The sequence below is a fragment of the Micromys minutus genome (genome assembly GCF_963924665.1).
Source record: "Micromys minutus genome assembly, chromosome: 17".
Taxonomy (NCBI): Eukaryota; Metazoa; Chordata; class Mammalia; order Rodentia; family Muridae; genus Micromys; species Micromys minutus.
In genome coordinates this window covers 13,598,972-13,616,471 of record NC_137952.1, presented here as the reverse complement: position 1 = coordinate 13,616,471, position 17,500 = coordinate 13,598,972, and the positions used below count along the sequence as shown (strand labels likewise).

Below are 17,500 nucleotides of genomic sequence, written 5' to 3'. Positions count from 1 at the left end.
TACAGCAAACCAGTAGCCAACATCAAGCTAAATGAGGAGAAACTTGAAGCAATCCCACTAAAATCAGGGACTAGACAAGGCTACCCACTCTCTCCCTACCTATTTAATATAGTGCTGGAAGTCCTGGCCAGAGCGATCAGAGAACAAAAGGAAGTCAAAAAAATAGAAATTAGCAAGGAAGAAGTCAAAATATTGTTATTTGCAGATGATATGATAGTATACTTAAGTGACCCCAAAAATTCCATCAGAGAACTCCTACAGTTGATAAACAACTTAAGCAAAGTGGCTGGTTATATATAAAATTAACCCAAACAAATCTGTAGCCTTCCTCTATTCAAAAAATAGACAGACTGACAGACACCCTTCACAATAGTCACAAAAAAATACAAAATACCTTGGTGTGACCCTAACCAAGTGAAACATCTGTATGACAAGAACTTCAAACCTCTGAAGAAGAAAATTGAAGAAGATCTCAGACGATGAAAAGATCTGCCATGCTCATGGATTGGAAGGATCATAGGGAAAATGACCATCTTGCTAAAAGCAATCTACAGATTCAATACAATCCCCATCAAAATTCCAACTCAATTCTTTATATAGTTAAAAAGAACAATTGACAAATTCAATTGGAATAACAAAAAACCCAGGACAGCAAAATCTATCCTCAACAATAAAAAAAACTTCCAGGGGAATCATCATTCCTGACCTCAAGCTATATTACAAATCAATCCTGATAAAACAAAATCACATTGTATTGGTACAGAGATAGGCAGGTAGGTCAATGGAACAAAATTGAAGACCCAGAAATGAGCCCACATACCTATGGTCACTCAATCTTTGACAAAGGAGCTGAAAACATTCAATGGAAAAATGACAGCCTCTTCAACAAATGGTGTTAGTTCAACTGGCAGTCAGCATGCAGAAGAATGAAAATAGATCCTTTCTTATCTCCTTGTACAAAGCTCAAGTGCAAGTGGATCAAAGACTTCCTCATAAAACCAGGTATGATGAAACTATTAAAGAGAAAGTGGAGAAGAGCCTTAAACACAAAGGCACAAGACAAATTTTCCTGAACAGAACACCGTTGGCTTATGCTCTAAGATCAAGAATCCACAAGTGGGACTCATGATTGCAAAGTTTCTGTAAGACTAAGGACACTGTCAAGAAGACAAAATGGCAACCAACAGATTGGGAAAAGATCTTTACCAATGCTACATCATTTAGAAAGCTAATATCCAATATATACAAATAACTCAAGTTAATTAGACTCCAGAGAATCAAACAATTCTATTAAAACATGGGGTATATAGCTAAACAAAGAATTCTCAAGTGAGAAATGCAGAATGGCTGAGAAGCACCCAAAGAAATGTTCAACATCTTTAGTCATCAGGGAAATGCAAATCAAAACAACCCTGAGATTCCACCTCACAACAGTCAGAATGCTAAGATCAAAAACAGCAGATGCTGGCAAGAATGTGGAGAAAGAAGAACACTCCTCCATTGTTGGTGGGATTGAAAGCTGGTACAATCACTTTGGAAATCAGTCTAGCAATTCCTTAGAAAATTGAACCTGAAGACCCAGCTATTCTACTCCTGGGTACATACCCAAAAGTCGCTCCAACACATAACAAAGACACATGTTCCACTATGTTCATAGCAGCTTTATTATAATAGCCAGAAGCTGGAAAGAACCCAGATGTCCTGCAACAGAGGATGGATACAGAAAATTTGCATTTACACAATGGAGTACTACTCAGCTATTAAAAACAATGATTTCATGAAATTCTTAGGCAAATGGATGGAACTAGAAGCTATCATCCTGAGTGAGGTAACCCAGTCATAAAAGAGCACACATGGTATGCACTTACTGATAAGTGGATATTAGCCCAAAAGCTCAGAACACCAAAGATACAATTCACAAACCACATGAAGCTCGAGAATAAGAAAGACCAAATGTGGATGCTTCAGTCCTTCTTAGAAGGGGAAACAAAATACTCATGAGAGGAAATACAGGGACAAAGAGTGGAGCAGAAACTGAAGAAAAGGCCATCCAGAGACTGCCCCATCTAGGGATCCATCCCATATGCAGCCACCAAACCCAGTCTCTATTGCTGATGCCAAGAAGTACTTGTTGACAGGAATCTGATATGGACGCCTCCTCAGAGGCTCTGCCAGAGCCATACTAATACAGAGGAGGATGCTTGCAGCTAACCATCAGACTGAACTCAGGGATCCCAATGGAGGAGTTAGAGAAAGGACTGAAGGAGTTGAAAGAGGTTGCAACCTCACGGGAAGAACAACCTTATCAACCAACCAAACCCTCCACAACTCCCATGGACTAAAATACCAACTATTGAGTATACATGGAGAGAGACCCATGGCTCCAGTTGCATATGTAGCAGAAGATAGCATTGTCTGGCATCAATATAAGAAGAGGCCTTTGGTACAGTGAAGGAGTGTTTTCCCAATGTAGGGGAATGCCAAGACACTGAGGTGGAGAGGGTGATTTGTAGAGGGTACACCTTGTACAAAGGTAAAGACAAGTAGAGGGGAAGGGGGACTAGAGAGGGTCGGGGAAAGAGGATAACATTTGAAATATAAATACAGAGAGTATCTAATTTTAAAAAAAGGAAATAATATTATTTATCAGAATCAAATCTAAGACTTGAAATGAATCGACAGTAAGCTTGTCTAGCATAAGTGAAGTCCTCTTGAGTTCATTTTCCAGTAAGCAGTGGTACATGTCTAAAATCTAGCATTTCAGAGATGGAAGCAGGAGGATCAGGAATTTAAGGCCATCCTTACCCTCACCAGTTCAAGGAAAGTCTGGAGACAGGAGACTCTGCCTCAAGACAAGTAAGAAATGGAATCAAAATTCTACAGTGCACATACTGTGAATTCAGTATGAACTGTTTTGTTGATTCCGATTGTTAATTTGTATATCTTTGTTAATTTAAAGCATCCCATTGTTTCAAATTATATCATTACCAATTCAGCACAGTATGATGTTGCACGCCTTTAATCTCAGCACTGGGAAGACACAGCAGGTGAATCTCAAGGTTAGCCAGGGTTACATGGTAAGGCTAATCCCTTAAAACTGAAAAATAAATTATTTATGGGTGTTAACCTTGAATCTTTAAATATGTGTGTTTCTTCCTCCCCTCAAGACTCAGAGATCTATGTGGAAGAGATGTTGGAACAATTTTAAAAGCCAGAGGTGATGGATGACTTCAAGGAAACAGTATTTTCCAGATACAGTGGCACTGAAACATGTATGAACTCACAGAGACAACAATAGCATGAATAAGTTCAAACCAGACTAAAATCCCCATATGTAGAAAGTGAAACCCCAACTCCAAGCACATGTATGTGTATGCTTTTGTATGTGTACATGCACTTATGATGTACCTTTTGTTTTGTTTCTGTGTTTGTTTGGGTTTTCATTTGGTGTTGTTTGGTTTTGAGAAAGAATATGAAGTTGGATCAGTAGAGAATAGAAAGATCTTGGAGGTGTTGGGGGAGGGGAAAGAATATGACCAAAGTATATTCTATAAAACATTTTTTAAAAAAATTTTAAAGGCCTGCAGTACCACTTGTGGCAAAGATAGATAGATAGATAGATAGATAGATAGATAGATAGATAGATAGATAGATAGATAGATGGATGGATGGATAGATACATGTGTTTTATTTGAAATATCCACAAAGATCAGACTAGTAAGGGCTTTAGTAATCTGTCAAGGAAAGAAAAAAAAACACAGAGAAATAAAGGGGAAAGTGGAATAATGGTGGAGCAGGAAGGATTAAATAATTTGGGAGATGGAAGGGAGGGTAGGAAAAGGAATACAGAACTAAACTAAAGATCTTTTAAAAGTACCACTTACAATGGGCTGGGCCTTCCTACATCAATCACTGATTAAGAAAATGCCTTGAAGACTTTCCTACAGCTGGATCTTATGAAGGCATTTTCTCAATTGAGGTTCCATTCACTCAAATGGCTCTAGTTTGTATTAAGTTGAAATAAAAATTAGCCATCACAAACACAACATCCAAAAGCAACTAGAAAAAAAGAGTTTATTTAATCTTACAGTTTGTAGTATGAAATTCAAGACAGGACATGATGGCAGAAACCTGGAGGTAGGAATTAAGGCAGAAGCCATAAAGGAGTATCGCTTATTAGATTGCTTTCTCTAGCTTGCTTAGACTCTTAGACCATCCCCACCTGGACCCTCTCACTCAATAAAGAAAATTAGCCTGTGGACTTGCCTACAGGCTAATCTCAATTAAGATGCTTTATTTCCAAATGACCCTAGCGAGTGTCAAGTAGACATAAAAACTAACCAACAAACAAGCCAAAGCCAGTGCCTTTTACAATTTTTAAGCTCTCTCTCTGTCTGTCTCTCCCTCCCCTCTTTCTCTCTCTCAGTGTTCAGACTGTGGCAATGGCTCAATGAATAGTAGCCATGCATACCTGATGAGTCAAGTTTGATCCCCAGAACCCGTGTGAAAGGAAGGAAAGAACCAACTCCACAAACCTGTGTTTTTTTTTTCTTTGTAAATAAGTGGCTGTTTGGGGGCTTCTTCAAAGAAAAAAATACAGAAAAAAAAAAAATCAAGGCTTTCTATTCAAGATTCAATAGGGGCTCACCCTTCTCATACGCAGCTCTTCTAGTGCTTCGAGTAAACTTGTTCTGAAATCAAGGAGCTGAATAGAAATCATTGTCTCTGAAGAACTCTGAAGAGTAATGGTGGATGCTGATGATTTGATGTTGAAACTGTCCTCCATGTTAATATTTATTTCATTTCCTACAATTCAAAAAAGTTTTAAATGATAAGAGATCATTTATCTATGTTTTTCTAGAAAAACTATAGTTACCACAAAAATATTGTCCATAGTTCTACAAGTTCAACATAATAACAATGTTGCTATCCCTCATATTCTAATAGTCACAGAAAAACACTTGACAGCAATGGTTCTATTCTGTTTCTCATGGCTTAAGGGTTTTTCTGGTATCTAAGTACCATTTAAGACTACATTTTCTGCCCCTCTACCCCAAAGTTGTGATGGCTGAGTTCCAAATACTACAGGCAAGGTTTGACCCTTTACCAGAAGCTTGATGCCAAGACAGATATACATTTTCTTTCTAAACTTTGCTTACATGAAGCTGTATTTCAAAGATAGTGTTCATACTAATTAATAACAATACAAATTTTAAACTCAATAAAATTTAAAGAGGCCTTTTTTAACTTCCTTTTACTAAAATCTAGGTACTTAAATATCTCAGCAGTCTATGAAGTGTATGAGTCAGGTTATAAGACACTTCCCTTTTCAACTTTTTAATTTGAAATAAGTATATGTTCAAAAACAGTCCCAAGAATAAGTACGGGGGCAGGGGAGGGGGAGTGGAGAGATGGCTCAGTGGTTAAGAGCACTGAGTGCTCTTTCAGAGGTCCTGAGTTCAATTCCCAGCAACCACATGGTGGCTCACAACCATCTGTAATAGGATCTGATGCCCTCTTCTAGTGTGTGTGAAGACAGCAACACTGTATTTCTGTATTAGACCGGGTTCTCTAGCGTCACAGAACTTACAGTAGTCTCTATATAGTGCTTTGAGTCTGGCTAGGGTCTCGAAGAATCTATTGGTGAGTCTTGAGAAACATCAGTATTATCTTGTCTGGCATTTTCTTCAAAAGTCATTGCTGGTTTATCAGGCTCTGAGGAATCAATTTCCTCATGTGAAAGAGGCATTAATTGAAGGGGTGAGGCTGAGGGTACTACTTCCTCAAGTGGGGTAAACCCTTGAGAATCTGAAAACTCAAATTTCTCAGCTTCAACAGTGTCCTCCCACATATCCCCATCCCAAGTTATAGGATCCCATTCTTTGCCAATTAATGCCTTTACTTTAACTGTTGACACCCTCTGAGGCTGAGACTTGAATTTTTGCTGTAATTCAGCTAACCTTATAATGAGGGCTTCAATTCAATTCTAGAACTCTGTGGCTGCTGGAGAGAAGATTCTCATCAAGGACACACTTAACAACCTTTTGATTGTTTACTTGCATCTGGAGCCTTTCGATTTTACCATTCTTTTCCTTCATCAAATTTTCCAGAGATACCAAGAGTAACATGTCAATAAAATCATTTTCCAATTTTTTCCCATCTTGTAGAAAGATTATTTGTACACCAAGTCACCTAATTCATCAAGATAATCAAAGGCTTCAGTTTCTTTAAGTTTGAAATATACTTTTAACCACAAATCTTCAATATTCTCAGAGCTCCCAGGTGAGAGAGTATCTGGAGAGGTAATGAAAGACCTCCGAAGGGAGACCCTCACTCAAATCTCAGGAGAGGCGCACCCAGTGAGGCACCGAGACCAGACTTGCTGCAATCACACAAGGAAGTTTATTGAAAGTGAAACAGAGTGAGATCTCAGGCCAGTATGCTGGGGTCGAGACTCATACACCACGCAGGGGTAGAGGAGTTCGACCCCGGCCTGAACTTGTAACGGGCTTATAAAGGCAAAAATCACAAAGGAGGGGGAGGACAGAGGGAATGAGGAAATTCAAAGTGGGCAATGAGGAAATTCAAAGGGGAAGAATCATACATTTTTTATCAGTGCACCCGGGGCACATCTAGGGCGTTGAAACATTCCACAGAGGTTGTCCGGACCTTCTGCGGTTATTTTAGGAACTCAAATCTCAAGAAAGTGGGATTTCCTGGGAGCGATTTCCTGCAGAGGAAATCCCTAGGGCAAGGAATCAGTGTCCTTTGACAACCTTTTACTCTTCAGTTTCAGTAGTTGAAGGTGCTGAATTATTAAACCAATTCCAGATTCTTAGAAGATCCATTCTTATATTTCTGCTCCTCTAGAGCCACTCCTGGTATCAACAAAACAGGGATCTCTCCCTGTATCTAGGCTGGCCTCACTCTTCCAATACTCCTAATTCAGTCTCTCAAATGCCTGGGTTATATAAGCATGTGCTACTGACAAGTTTTTTTAATTCATTGAAATCTCTAAATTATATAATGGAAAATAAACAGTTGATTTTTGGAGATGATTGGGTGCATCCAGAAAAATGACTTAGTAGACTAGAAAACAGACAATGTAGAGTACCTAGAGTGCACCAAGGAAATAAATGTACAGCACAGCAAAGCAGGTAAGGGACAATGGAAGCAAAGAGAGGGTGGGGTCGTATACAGTAAGGAGAAAGAAAGGGAGCAGAATAACATTTTAAGAGATAAGAGCTGAGAAATTCCTGGACCCAAATGTGCTCCCAGTCAAGAATCAAGTGAATTCCACAATGAGTAACTAAAAAGAAATATATACTCACAGTTATCACAGTGAAGTGACCCAAACTAATTTGAAAAATATCTTAAAATCAACCATGGGGGAAAAGATTGATAATATTTCATAGAGGCCTTACTTACAGTGATCCTGTATTCTAGGTTGCTTTCTGTTGCTGTAATGAACACTGTTAGCAAAAGCAATTTAGGGAGGAAAGAGTTTATCTCAGATCACAGGATGTAATCTGTCAAGAAGAGAAGCAAAGGCAGAAACGAAAGCACAGACCATGAGATGATGCTAACTGGCTTATGTTCTCTGGCTTGCTCATGTACCTTCCCCATACAACTTATGGGTGTGGCACACAGAAGACTAGGTCCTCTCTGACCCCATCAGTAATCAAGAAAATTCCCTCACAGATATTGAGAGATCAAATCTTTTGGGCTCCAACTCCATCTTAAAGAACCTGACCTAAGATTGAACTCAAGTTAACTTACCTAGCACTAGTTTCAAGGCTACCTCCAAGACCTGTGTCTAACACCGGTTTCCAGTTACCACCCAACAAGACCTGTGTCTAGCACCAGTTTCCAGTTACCACCAACTAATCTGTACTTCCAGGTTACAAGCCTGCCCCTGACATTTCACTTCCTAACAACCACCAATCAGGAGAAAAACAGAAGTTAATGTTTTGGCTCTCAGCATCAGCCTATTATGTTAAAGGCCATAATGTGTGTCAGGTGTGTACCAGGCTAGATACCCCTTTCTTGCCTCTAAAAACTGGGATCGAGGCCTCCTCTCAGTCTTCTGTGTCAGAGATGGTGGTGAGACCCAAGCTCGAGCTTGAATAAAGAGACCCTAATGCAATTACATTGGATTTGGTTCCTTGGTCTTTTTTGGATTTCACAAATGTTTCATGGCACAACAATATGTCCACAGACCTATCCAATAGAAGCAATTCCTCATCTGAGGATCCCTCTTCCTAAGTGTGACAAGCTAACAACCAAGAATCGTCATCATACCATGCCATTCAAGACCCAGACAGACATCTTACGTAGAAAATAACCTGACTACAAAGAGGATGCAACAATTTTTTATTTATTAATCATTTTATTCATTTACATGTCAAATAATATCCCCCTCTCTGGTTACCCCTCCACAACCCTCCATCCCATCCCCCCCCATTTTTCCTCCCCTTTGCCTCTCTGAGGGTTCTCCTTCACCTACTCACCTACCCCTGTAGCATCCCCCTATGCTGGGGCATCAAGCTTCCACAGGGCCAAGAGCCTCCCCCTCCCAATGATGTTGGATAAGGCCAGAGTATGCAACAATTCTAAACCTACATGCACCTAAACAATGGGGCACCAAATTATATGAAACAAAAGCTGGTGGGATTGAAAGTAACAACAGAGAATTCTATCATAACAATAGGAGACTCCAATAATAAATAAAATGAAACACATTATTAATAAGGTAGTAGAACACTTGGAAGCTGGAAATGTAACTCAGTCAGTAAAGTACTTGCTATGAGACCTGATTTTAGATTCCCCAGCACCAACATAAAACCCAGGCACAACACACATGTCTATAATCCCAGCACTTGGAAAATGGCAACAGGAAGATCCCTGAAGATCTCTGGCCATCCAACATAGCCAAATAAGTGAGCTCTAGGTTCTGTAAGAGGTCCTTTCTCAAAAAGAAGGTATAAAGTAATGAAGAAGACACCTAACATTGATCTCGAGTTTCCACATGCACAGACCCAATCACATATACACCAAAAAAAAGGAAGGAAGAAAGGGAGGGAGGGAGGGAGGGAGGGAAGAAATCTGTATAAAACTACCAAGCAATGACAACCTTGTGTCATTCATATGTTATAGGAAATAAAAGGTTAAATTATGAAGATAGAGCAGAAATAAATAAAACAGACACTAGAAAGAGAAAAATATTAATTATGCAAAAAATGGCTCTTTATAAATATTTTTAAAACTGACAAACCTTTAGGTTAGCTTCAAGAAGAGAAACAAGATTCAGATGGCAAAATAATTAAAAAAAATAAATAAATGAGAGAATGTTGGTGCTACCATCTACTCCTGTGTCCTGTTGCTCTACCTGAATAGAAGCTGTAAAGAAGTGTCCAGGTAAAGAGGCTCTTCCAGTGTGATAGCCCTAGAGCCTTGAGTACCCATGACCTAGGAGCTAGACCAACATCCTTGAGGACCTTCAGGTCTGAGGGTCAGAGGCCTACTACACCACAGATTGGAAGCCAGAAAATTACTGTTCTAAATGCTCAGCTGGAAGCTTGACCTGGCCTTTAACCACCAGTGTCCCTGACACTTGGCAGCTGTTGCCATCACCAGCTTCCAGTAGCAGTAAGAAGCAAAAGCAGGTATCGACTGCTGTGTTACCACCCCAGAGAAAGACAGAGTGTTGGGACTCTTAGCTACTACAATGGAACTATTATGGCACCCTGCCTACAGTGTCAGAACTATTGACCTTTGATGGCAGCTAGTGATGTAGGCTTTGAGTTTTAGGACCTTTGGCCCTTAAATCTTGGCATATCCCTGGAATTCTTCTAGCAACTGAAAGCTGCAGTCTCTGGTATCTGTCCTGGCGTTTCTGTCCCTCACTGTTTCTTCCCTGCTGCTCTCTGGAACTCTCAAACCATGCTCTAGCCACTACTGCTACTACTGTGTGATGGTTTACATACGTTCAGCCTAGGGAGTGGCACTATTAAAAGATATGGCCTTGTTGGAGAAAGTGTGTCACTGTGGGGATAGGCTTGGAGACCCTCCTCCTAGCTGCCTGAGGATGCCCAGTCTGTTTCTGGCTTCCTTTGGATGAATATGTAGAACTCTCAGCTTGTCCTGCACCATGCCTTCCTGGATGCCACCATGCTCCCGCCTTGATAATAATGGATTGAACCTCTGAACCTGTAAGCCAGCCCCAATTAAATGTTGTCATTTATAAGGCTTGCCTTGGTCATGGTGTCTGTTCACAGCAGTAAAATCCTAAGAGAGAAGTTGGTACAAGGAGTGGGGCATTGATGTGAATGCCTGCCTGACCAAGCCTTTGTTTGGAAGAATGTGGATTTGGTGACTTTGAATTTGGAAAGCCATGGAATGTTTTAACTGGGGCTTAATGGGACAACATATTAAAAATATGGAATACAGTGGTGCTAAGCTTCATTTGAACTGTGTAGGCCTGCTGGCCTAAGAGGTTTTAGTAGAAAAGAACTTTAATATGTGTCTGAGAAACTTTTCTGTGATGTTTTGGTGAAGAACATGGCTGGGGGTTTTTTTTTGTTGTTGTTGTTGTTGTTTGTTTGTTTGTTTTGTTTTTTGTTTGTTTGGTTGGTTTTTTTTTTTTTTTTTTTTTTTTTTTGCTGTTGTCTGAAGAGACTGTCTAAGACTAAGGTAAAGAGATTTTACAAAACCAGAATTCATTGGGGATTTCTCATGTAAATATGTAGACGTGTTTTCTCCCAGGCCTTTCATCTTCTCCAGAGACTTCACCACTATTTTGAAGTAACGGAGAGAGAAAAGGGCAGTGCACATTCAGACAGACACATGAACTAAGAGGTCAGTAAGATTTTCACTGCTTTCATTTCCAGCCCCATGCCATATCATATCATATATGATGTACCTCTCAGACTACTACCATGGTTCCATATTTTTTAGAGCATCAACTACCATATCCTTGTGGCAAGAAACCTTGAAAGAGTCACAGAACATACAAAGATTTTCAACAAATTTGCCCCATTATGAACAATTCTTATCTATGCCTTTCAAAATACTTGATGTTTCCAAGAGACGAATCTACTTCCGACCTTTCAAGCCAACCATACCACTCTTCTACATATTTTTGGCAAATACTTCTTTATATATACAAACACATGGGTTTATTTTGCTCTGTTTTAGCTTTTTTTTTTTTCTGTATTTGTAGTCTATGTGTATTGGTAGCCTTCCTGCCTGTATGTCTGTATACCACATGTATTCATGTTGCTGTAGGCAGAAACAGAGTTGTATTCCTTGCTACTGGAGTTACAGATGTCTGTGAGTGCCATGTGGGTTCTGGGAATACAACCAGCATCCTCTGGAAGAACAGCTAGTGTTCTTTACCACTGAGCCGTCTCTCCAGCACTAAGTTAAAGTCTCTAAGTTAACATACTTTTAAACATTATAACAAGTGTGGCAGAGAAATTTTGATGTGGTTCGTCCACCATCTCCAAGGTTTCAGAACCCATTTCCTATGTACTCCTACAAAGTGTAGTGTGTGTAGAGAGACTCTGAAATAGAGTTGTCCTCACACAATACATAAGGTGTCTAGTATGGCAGTTCATGGTTTTAATCTCAGCACTCAGGAGGCATAGGCAGGTTTATCTGTGAGTTAGAAACTAGCCTGCTCTACACAGTGGGATCCAGTATAAAATTTCTTACTGCTTTTAAGTGTGTAGAGCCAGTGAGAAAGCTTAGTGGGTAAAGATCCTGTCATACGATCCTGATGACTTGAACTTGAGCCCTAGAATTTAAAGGTAGAAGGAGAAAATGAAGTCTACAGAGTTGTCCTCTGACCTCCACATGCACGCTATGGCACTCATGTACCCTTGTGCACACACTCACATACACACTTGTACTTACAAACACATATTACACATATACATGTATACTAAGTATTTTGAAATATGTAATTGAACAGTGTTGGAAAAATTATAACCAAACCCCATCTGCTAAGGGTTAGCAGCAAGCCTTGACTTTGGGAAAGCAACCTGACCTCCTTTGTAATGATAATTGGCCCAGTCACAGGCCTACTCCACAGCTGGTCTTCTTCCTGTTTTCAGTCACCTCAGGTTTCAGACTTCACCCTAGGGGGTGACTTCTCCACCCAGCAGCTAGGGAATTTGCACCCCTCCTTTGTAAGTACCTGAGGGTATATACTGGAAGACTGGAGTCAGTGTGCTGGATTTTCTTGGAGGTCAGAGTAAAACACTTCTGGTAATATGGATAATTGAGTTGTGTTTTTCTTTCAAACCCTCAGGCCTTCGCCTGATTCTGATTCTGATTCCAGGTAGGATAACCGTGGGCGCTATTAGAACAGATAGTGAACTAAAAAAACATTAATTACCTTCCTAGCCTACAGACAACACAACAAACTTTCTCTGGACTTAAGCTCACAATCTGGCTGGAGGGACAAATATAGAAACCAGAAATGTTCTAAATCTTAAAACTGAGGCATAGACGAAATACTTTGAAAATATAAGTGAAAACTATTAAGGACTGTGTTACAGAAAATGTTTTATTAGTTAAGTCTTACAAATACCCAACAAAGTCTCTGAGAAAATAACCTAAGCAAAATTGTAAGTGTAGCATTCTACAGGGCTTGATCAATCTCCCAGTAACAGTCTACTTGGTGGTGTAACCAAACTAGATGATGTCTTTGTCCCTTAGTTCTAGGAGTCCATACTGCTGTTCCCTCAGGGTTATCTCCTCCAGTGTCTTCCACAATGCCTGGTACATAGTACAGAGAAAAACAGTGTACTCCAGTTTTAAGTGCTACAGACTATTTGCTTATGGACTGTCTCAAGAGCTCTTCCCCCAGTGTTAACAGAGAACTTTCTAGACTCAGGTTACATGTCACATCTTCAGTATGCACCACACCTATTAATCCATTAGCACATTGTCCTACTTTACCTTCTCTCCAGCACTCCACAGTATCCAAATTTGTGTGCTAATCATGTGCTAAGTTTTAAGTCCTGTTTCTTCCTCTTCTACCTTATGAGAAGAGAAGCTATTTATCTGACCATGCTGTATCTTCAGTACATAGGACAGGACTGAGAGGAAGTATCATAAAAGTAGTTGTATTATAAAATATTTTTATTTTATTGGGCTGGAGAGATGGCTCAGAGGTTAAGAGCATTGACTGCTCTTCCAGAGGTCCAAACAAACACATAGAGGCTCACAACCATCTGTATGTAATGAGGTCTGGTGCTCCCTTCTGGTGGGCAGGCATATATGCAGGCAGAAAATAATAAATCTTTTAAAAATATTATTATTTTATTAATAATAAAAGTACTATAAAATAGTAGTTGGACAGTAAATGGATTTACCTCACTTATCTAACACTGAGGTTATTAAATTAGTTATTCCTTACTATTTAAAGAGCAACAGATTGGGAACTGGATGCTATTAATAAATCTGTTAATAGGTAGCAAACTGACTGCAGATAAACAGTCCTGTTCTATCACGTATGCACCATATGAGGGATTCCCAATGCATTTTCAGCAATTGCCAAAGAATTCACGTGCATTTTTTTTTTCAGCCTAAGTTTGGTAAAGCCCAATCTGGAGTTTGTCTTCCTTCTCAAACCTTTCTCAGTCCATCTTTGTCAGTGCTGTCACATGTGTTCTTTAAATCCTTAATGAATACATCTTTGCTGTGCACACTCTCGGTCACATTCTCTTGGATTCCCACTTTCATTTTCCCCTTCATCACATAAATCAAACAGCACTGTTAGTTTTTCCTTCAGATTGGCCTTGCTTTATTCTGCATCACCATGAGTAATCTAGTCAGATCCTCACACACTAGAGTTAGCCTGCCCCTCCGTTCTGCGTGTGTGTGCATTGAGAATTTAAACAAAACACCTGAGAGCACTGGCAGAGAGGAACTTAGACAGATTGGAGAAGGAAAAGAACTCACACTCTTTTTCTTGTTATCTCTTTAACTGTTCTCTGCCTCAATTTATCCCACAAATTTTCTTCATTATTATTTTATAAACACCACTCATCAATCTCCAAACTTAAAATGGCTCTTTGTACTGCAACTAGAGCTCAACCATACTTGCCCGAGTTTAAGAGTTTCATTTTTCTAGTTTTTAACTCCTCCTCCAATATGCAAATGATTCCCTATTATAATTTCTTAACTGTAATCTATGCTCACTCCCACCTCTCCCAACACACACACACACACACACACACACACACACACATTTACAGAGGAGTGGGGAGGGAGGACAAAAGGAAGAGAGATTATGGAGGTGTTAACTACCTTGCCCAATTTAAGGCTCATTTTTCCCCCAGAAATCTTAGCCGGGACCACATTAAATCATACCAACCTCTCCATTTTCTAAATTCTTCTATGTGCTGCAGTTTAAAGACTCACCAAGTGCTCTGTGCATAAACAATCTGCCTCACTACTGGGTGTTTCTTAAAGATAAGCACTATGTTCTCTTCCATTCTCTCTTTCACATATGGGTACAAAGTAAGTGCTCAGTAAACTAGTAGTTACAGCAGTTGACATGCACAGCATACCCATGACACAGTGATTTCATCAATATTTTCCTTTGACCCCTATATTTCTTCCCTGAAATCTGTAGTGCATTTCTTCCTACATGTTATGATGAAAAAAATCACTGAGAGCATCAGAGTGTTTGCTATGACTTGAGTTACAATTTCCAAATCCACTTAAAAAGTAAGACATAGTTGTCGCCAAGGGTCAAGCAATACAACTACCAGATTAATTCACTGTTTGCATTTATATTTTAAAAAGAATTCATTTTACACACAGTGGTGAACATCTGTAATCTTAGTACTCCTACAATGAAGATAAGAGAACCAGCCAGAAGCTTACAAGCCAGCTTCTCTGGAGTACTCACACAGAGGGAGAAACAAGAGAAACCCTACCTCAACAAAATGGAAGAGGAGAGATGGCTCAGTGGTTAAGAGCATGGACTGCTCTTCCAGAGGTCCTGAGTTCAATTCCCAGCAATCACATGGTGGCTCACAACCATCTGTAATGGGATCTTGGTGCCCTCTTCTGCTGTGTCTGAAGACAGGAACAGTGTACTCACATACATTAAAAAAATTAAATCTTTAAAAAAAATGGGAGAGAGTTTTAAAGTAACAGTAATTTGTTACTGCTGCTTTTGTTTTGTTGCACCTGGGTCTCATTATGTAGTCCAAGATGGCATACAGAATTCACTATATAACCTAAGCTAGAACTCAGTAGATAGCTCAGACTGGCCTCAAATTTATGAACTCCTTGCCTTTCCCTCCCAAGTGTTAGGATTACAACTGTACATTATTACATTTTAAATGTCTTAAGTATTATTCATATTTAAATATGAATTATAAAATTATATTTTAAAAACTATAAAGTTATCTTTAAGAACTATAAAGTTATATATAAAGAAGGTTATATTTCCTTTAGCATATCATATCTATGAATTATATTTCAACATTAGACAAGAAAAATTAAATCCTAGCGTGAGGTAGGTTGATGCTGATAGATCTCTGTAAGTTTGAAGTTAGTCTGGTCTACATAGGAGATCCAGGCCAGTCAGAATTATATGATATGATCCTGTCTTAAAAAATAGTAATAATTTAAGAAGCCTTCTATATTTTCATTTGTGATTTTCATTATGACAAAAGGCTTATTTCCATCTAACTAGTCCTAGTCTTAATGATGGGTCACTAGCATAATGTTACTCATTTATCCAAACTACACTTTAAATTACATCTATATGAATTGGTGGTTGTTTCTTGTATCACACACATGCTGATTCCAAAACTTGGCTATTAGAAAGGGGTATTTTGTTTTCAAATCATACTTTATTATATGTATTGCTAACTGTTTTCAACAGTGCTGTATCAAACACAGCTATGCAAGTGCCTATGTAGTGCTTTGACTTAAGAGTCCTTTGAATGGAATATATAAAAGCTCTAATTTCCACTAAATAAAGTTAAATAATCATTTCCATTATAGAATAGAGAATGTGTAAATTTGGGAAACCAAGCATACTACTTAGATATGTGAAAAGAAATGTCTAAAGAATCAACTAAGAACTAGGTATAGTCGTACAAGCCTATAACCCCAGCATTGAGGAGTCTAAGGCAGAAAACTGTGAGTTTGAGGCAAGCCTAGGCTACACAGTGAGACATTATTTCAAGAAATAAATAAATGGGACCTGAAAGGATAGCTCAGAGGTTGAGGACATGTACTGCTCTAACAGAGGACACAACTTCAACTCCCACCACCCATATCAGGCAGTATACAGACAGCTTCAGGGTAATCTGACACCTCTGGCCTCTGTAGGCACTGTACTCATAGGCCCAAACCCACACAAAAACATATAATTAAAAATAATACATTTTAAAAATAAATAGATAAATCAGCCTCTAAAATTTTTAAATTTTTAAAGTATTTCCTGTTTTTGTTTTTAGTAATTCTTGTTTTTAAAAACTAACAGTAATTTTTGTTCTCATTCATCTTTTCTAGTAAGAATACATATATAACTACCTTTTTTTTCTGAGACAGGGCCTGTGTAGCTCTGGCTAGCCTGGAACATGATATGTAGATCAGTACAGCTTTAAGCTCATAGGCATCTGCCTACCTCTACCTCCCAAGTGCTAGGAATAAAGGCATGCTCCACTACATCTGGTATATATGTATGTGTATAATGTGTATACACATGCATATGTGTATATGTACATATATATTCTATGGCAAAAGGGAAAACTTTATCATATGCTTTAAGTTGATGCATAAACCTTAAGAGATAAATAAAGCCAGGTTATTTAAAAATAATATCTAGCTCTTCTCCTCTCCTCTGCCATCGTGCTCATGATTCGGCTTCTTGCCATGTCGTCTCACAGACTTTCAGAATCAAGTGATTCCTGGCCAAGAAACAAAAGCAAAATCGTCCTATTCCTCAGTGGATTCGGATGAAAACTGGTAACAAAATCAGGTACAACTCTAAGAGAAGACACTGGGGGAGAACAAAGCTGGGCCTGTAAGGATTCACACAATGGCAAGACTGAGGGCTTATACTGAATTGTGGCCATCTGGTCCTACCAGATGGATTTCAACATTCTTAACCTGGAGACTTGCTCATGTCTAAATTAGAGTGTTTGTCCAATAATAAAATTATGAACCTTTCAAAACAAGTAATATTTATATGAAACAAAAAACAACAAAATAGTTAAAATATATCATTAATATTCATGCTTTATAAATCTCTAATTACATTTCAATGTATATATATATTAGTATATATACTCTTTATATATATATATATATATATATATATATATATATATATATAGAGAGAGAGAGAGAGAGAGAGAGAGAGAGAGAGAGAGAGAGTACATATACTAAATCAGAAAATGACGTTTCTGCAGGTTGATGTCTGTATTCAGGTAAGGACTGGCACTAGTTAGGTCAAGGCGAT

The 17,500-nt window shown here is 38.8% G+C and overlaps 1 protein-coding gene and 1 pseudogene across 2 annotated transcripts in view; one reads left to right on the top strand and one right to left on the bottom strand.

Moving 5' to 3' along the window:
• Nucleotides 1–4,798, bottom strand: part of CCDC73 (coiled-coil domain containing 73) — a gene marked incomplete at its 3' end in the record, with an annotated part of 100,861 nt that extends 96,063 nt beyond the window's left edge. Inside the window, exon 1 of the mRNA XM_080931507.1 lies at nucleotides 4,649–4,798. Coding sequence (XP_080787633.1) covers nucleotides 4,649–4,786 — 138 coding nt within the window. The 5' untranslated portion in view covers nucleotides 4,787–4,798. The remainder of the gene's footprint in view (nucleotides 1–4,648) is intronic.
• A 12,113-nt stretch (nucleotides 4,799–16,911) lies between these two features.
• On the top strand, nucleotides 16,912–17,066 carry LOC308431374 (large ribosomal subunit protein eL39-like; annotated as a pseudogene). The gene has a single exon. The product of its transcript is annotated as a large ribosomal subunit protein eL39-like (transcript).
• Nucleotides 17,067–17,500: the final 434 nt, after the last annotated feature.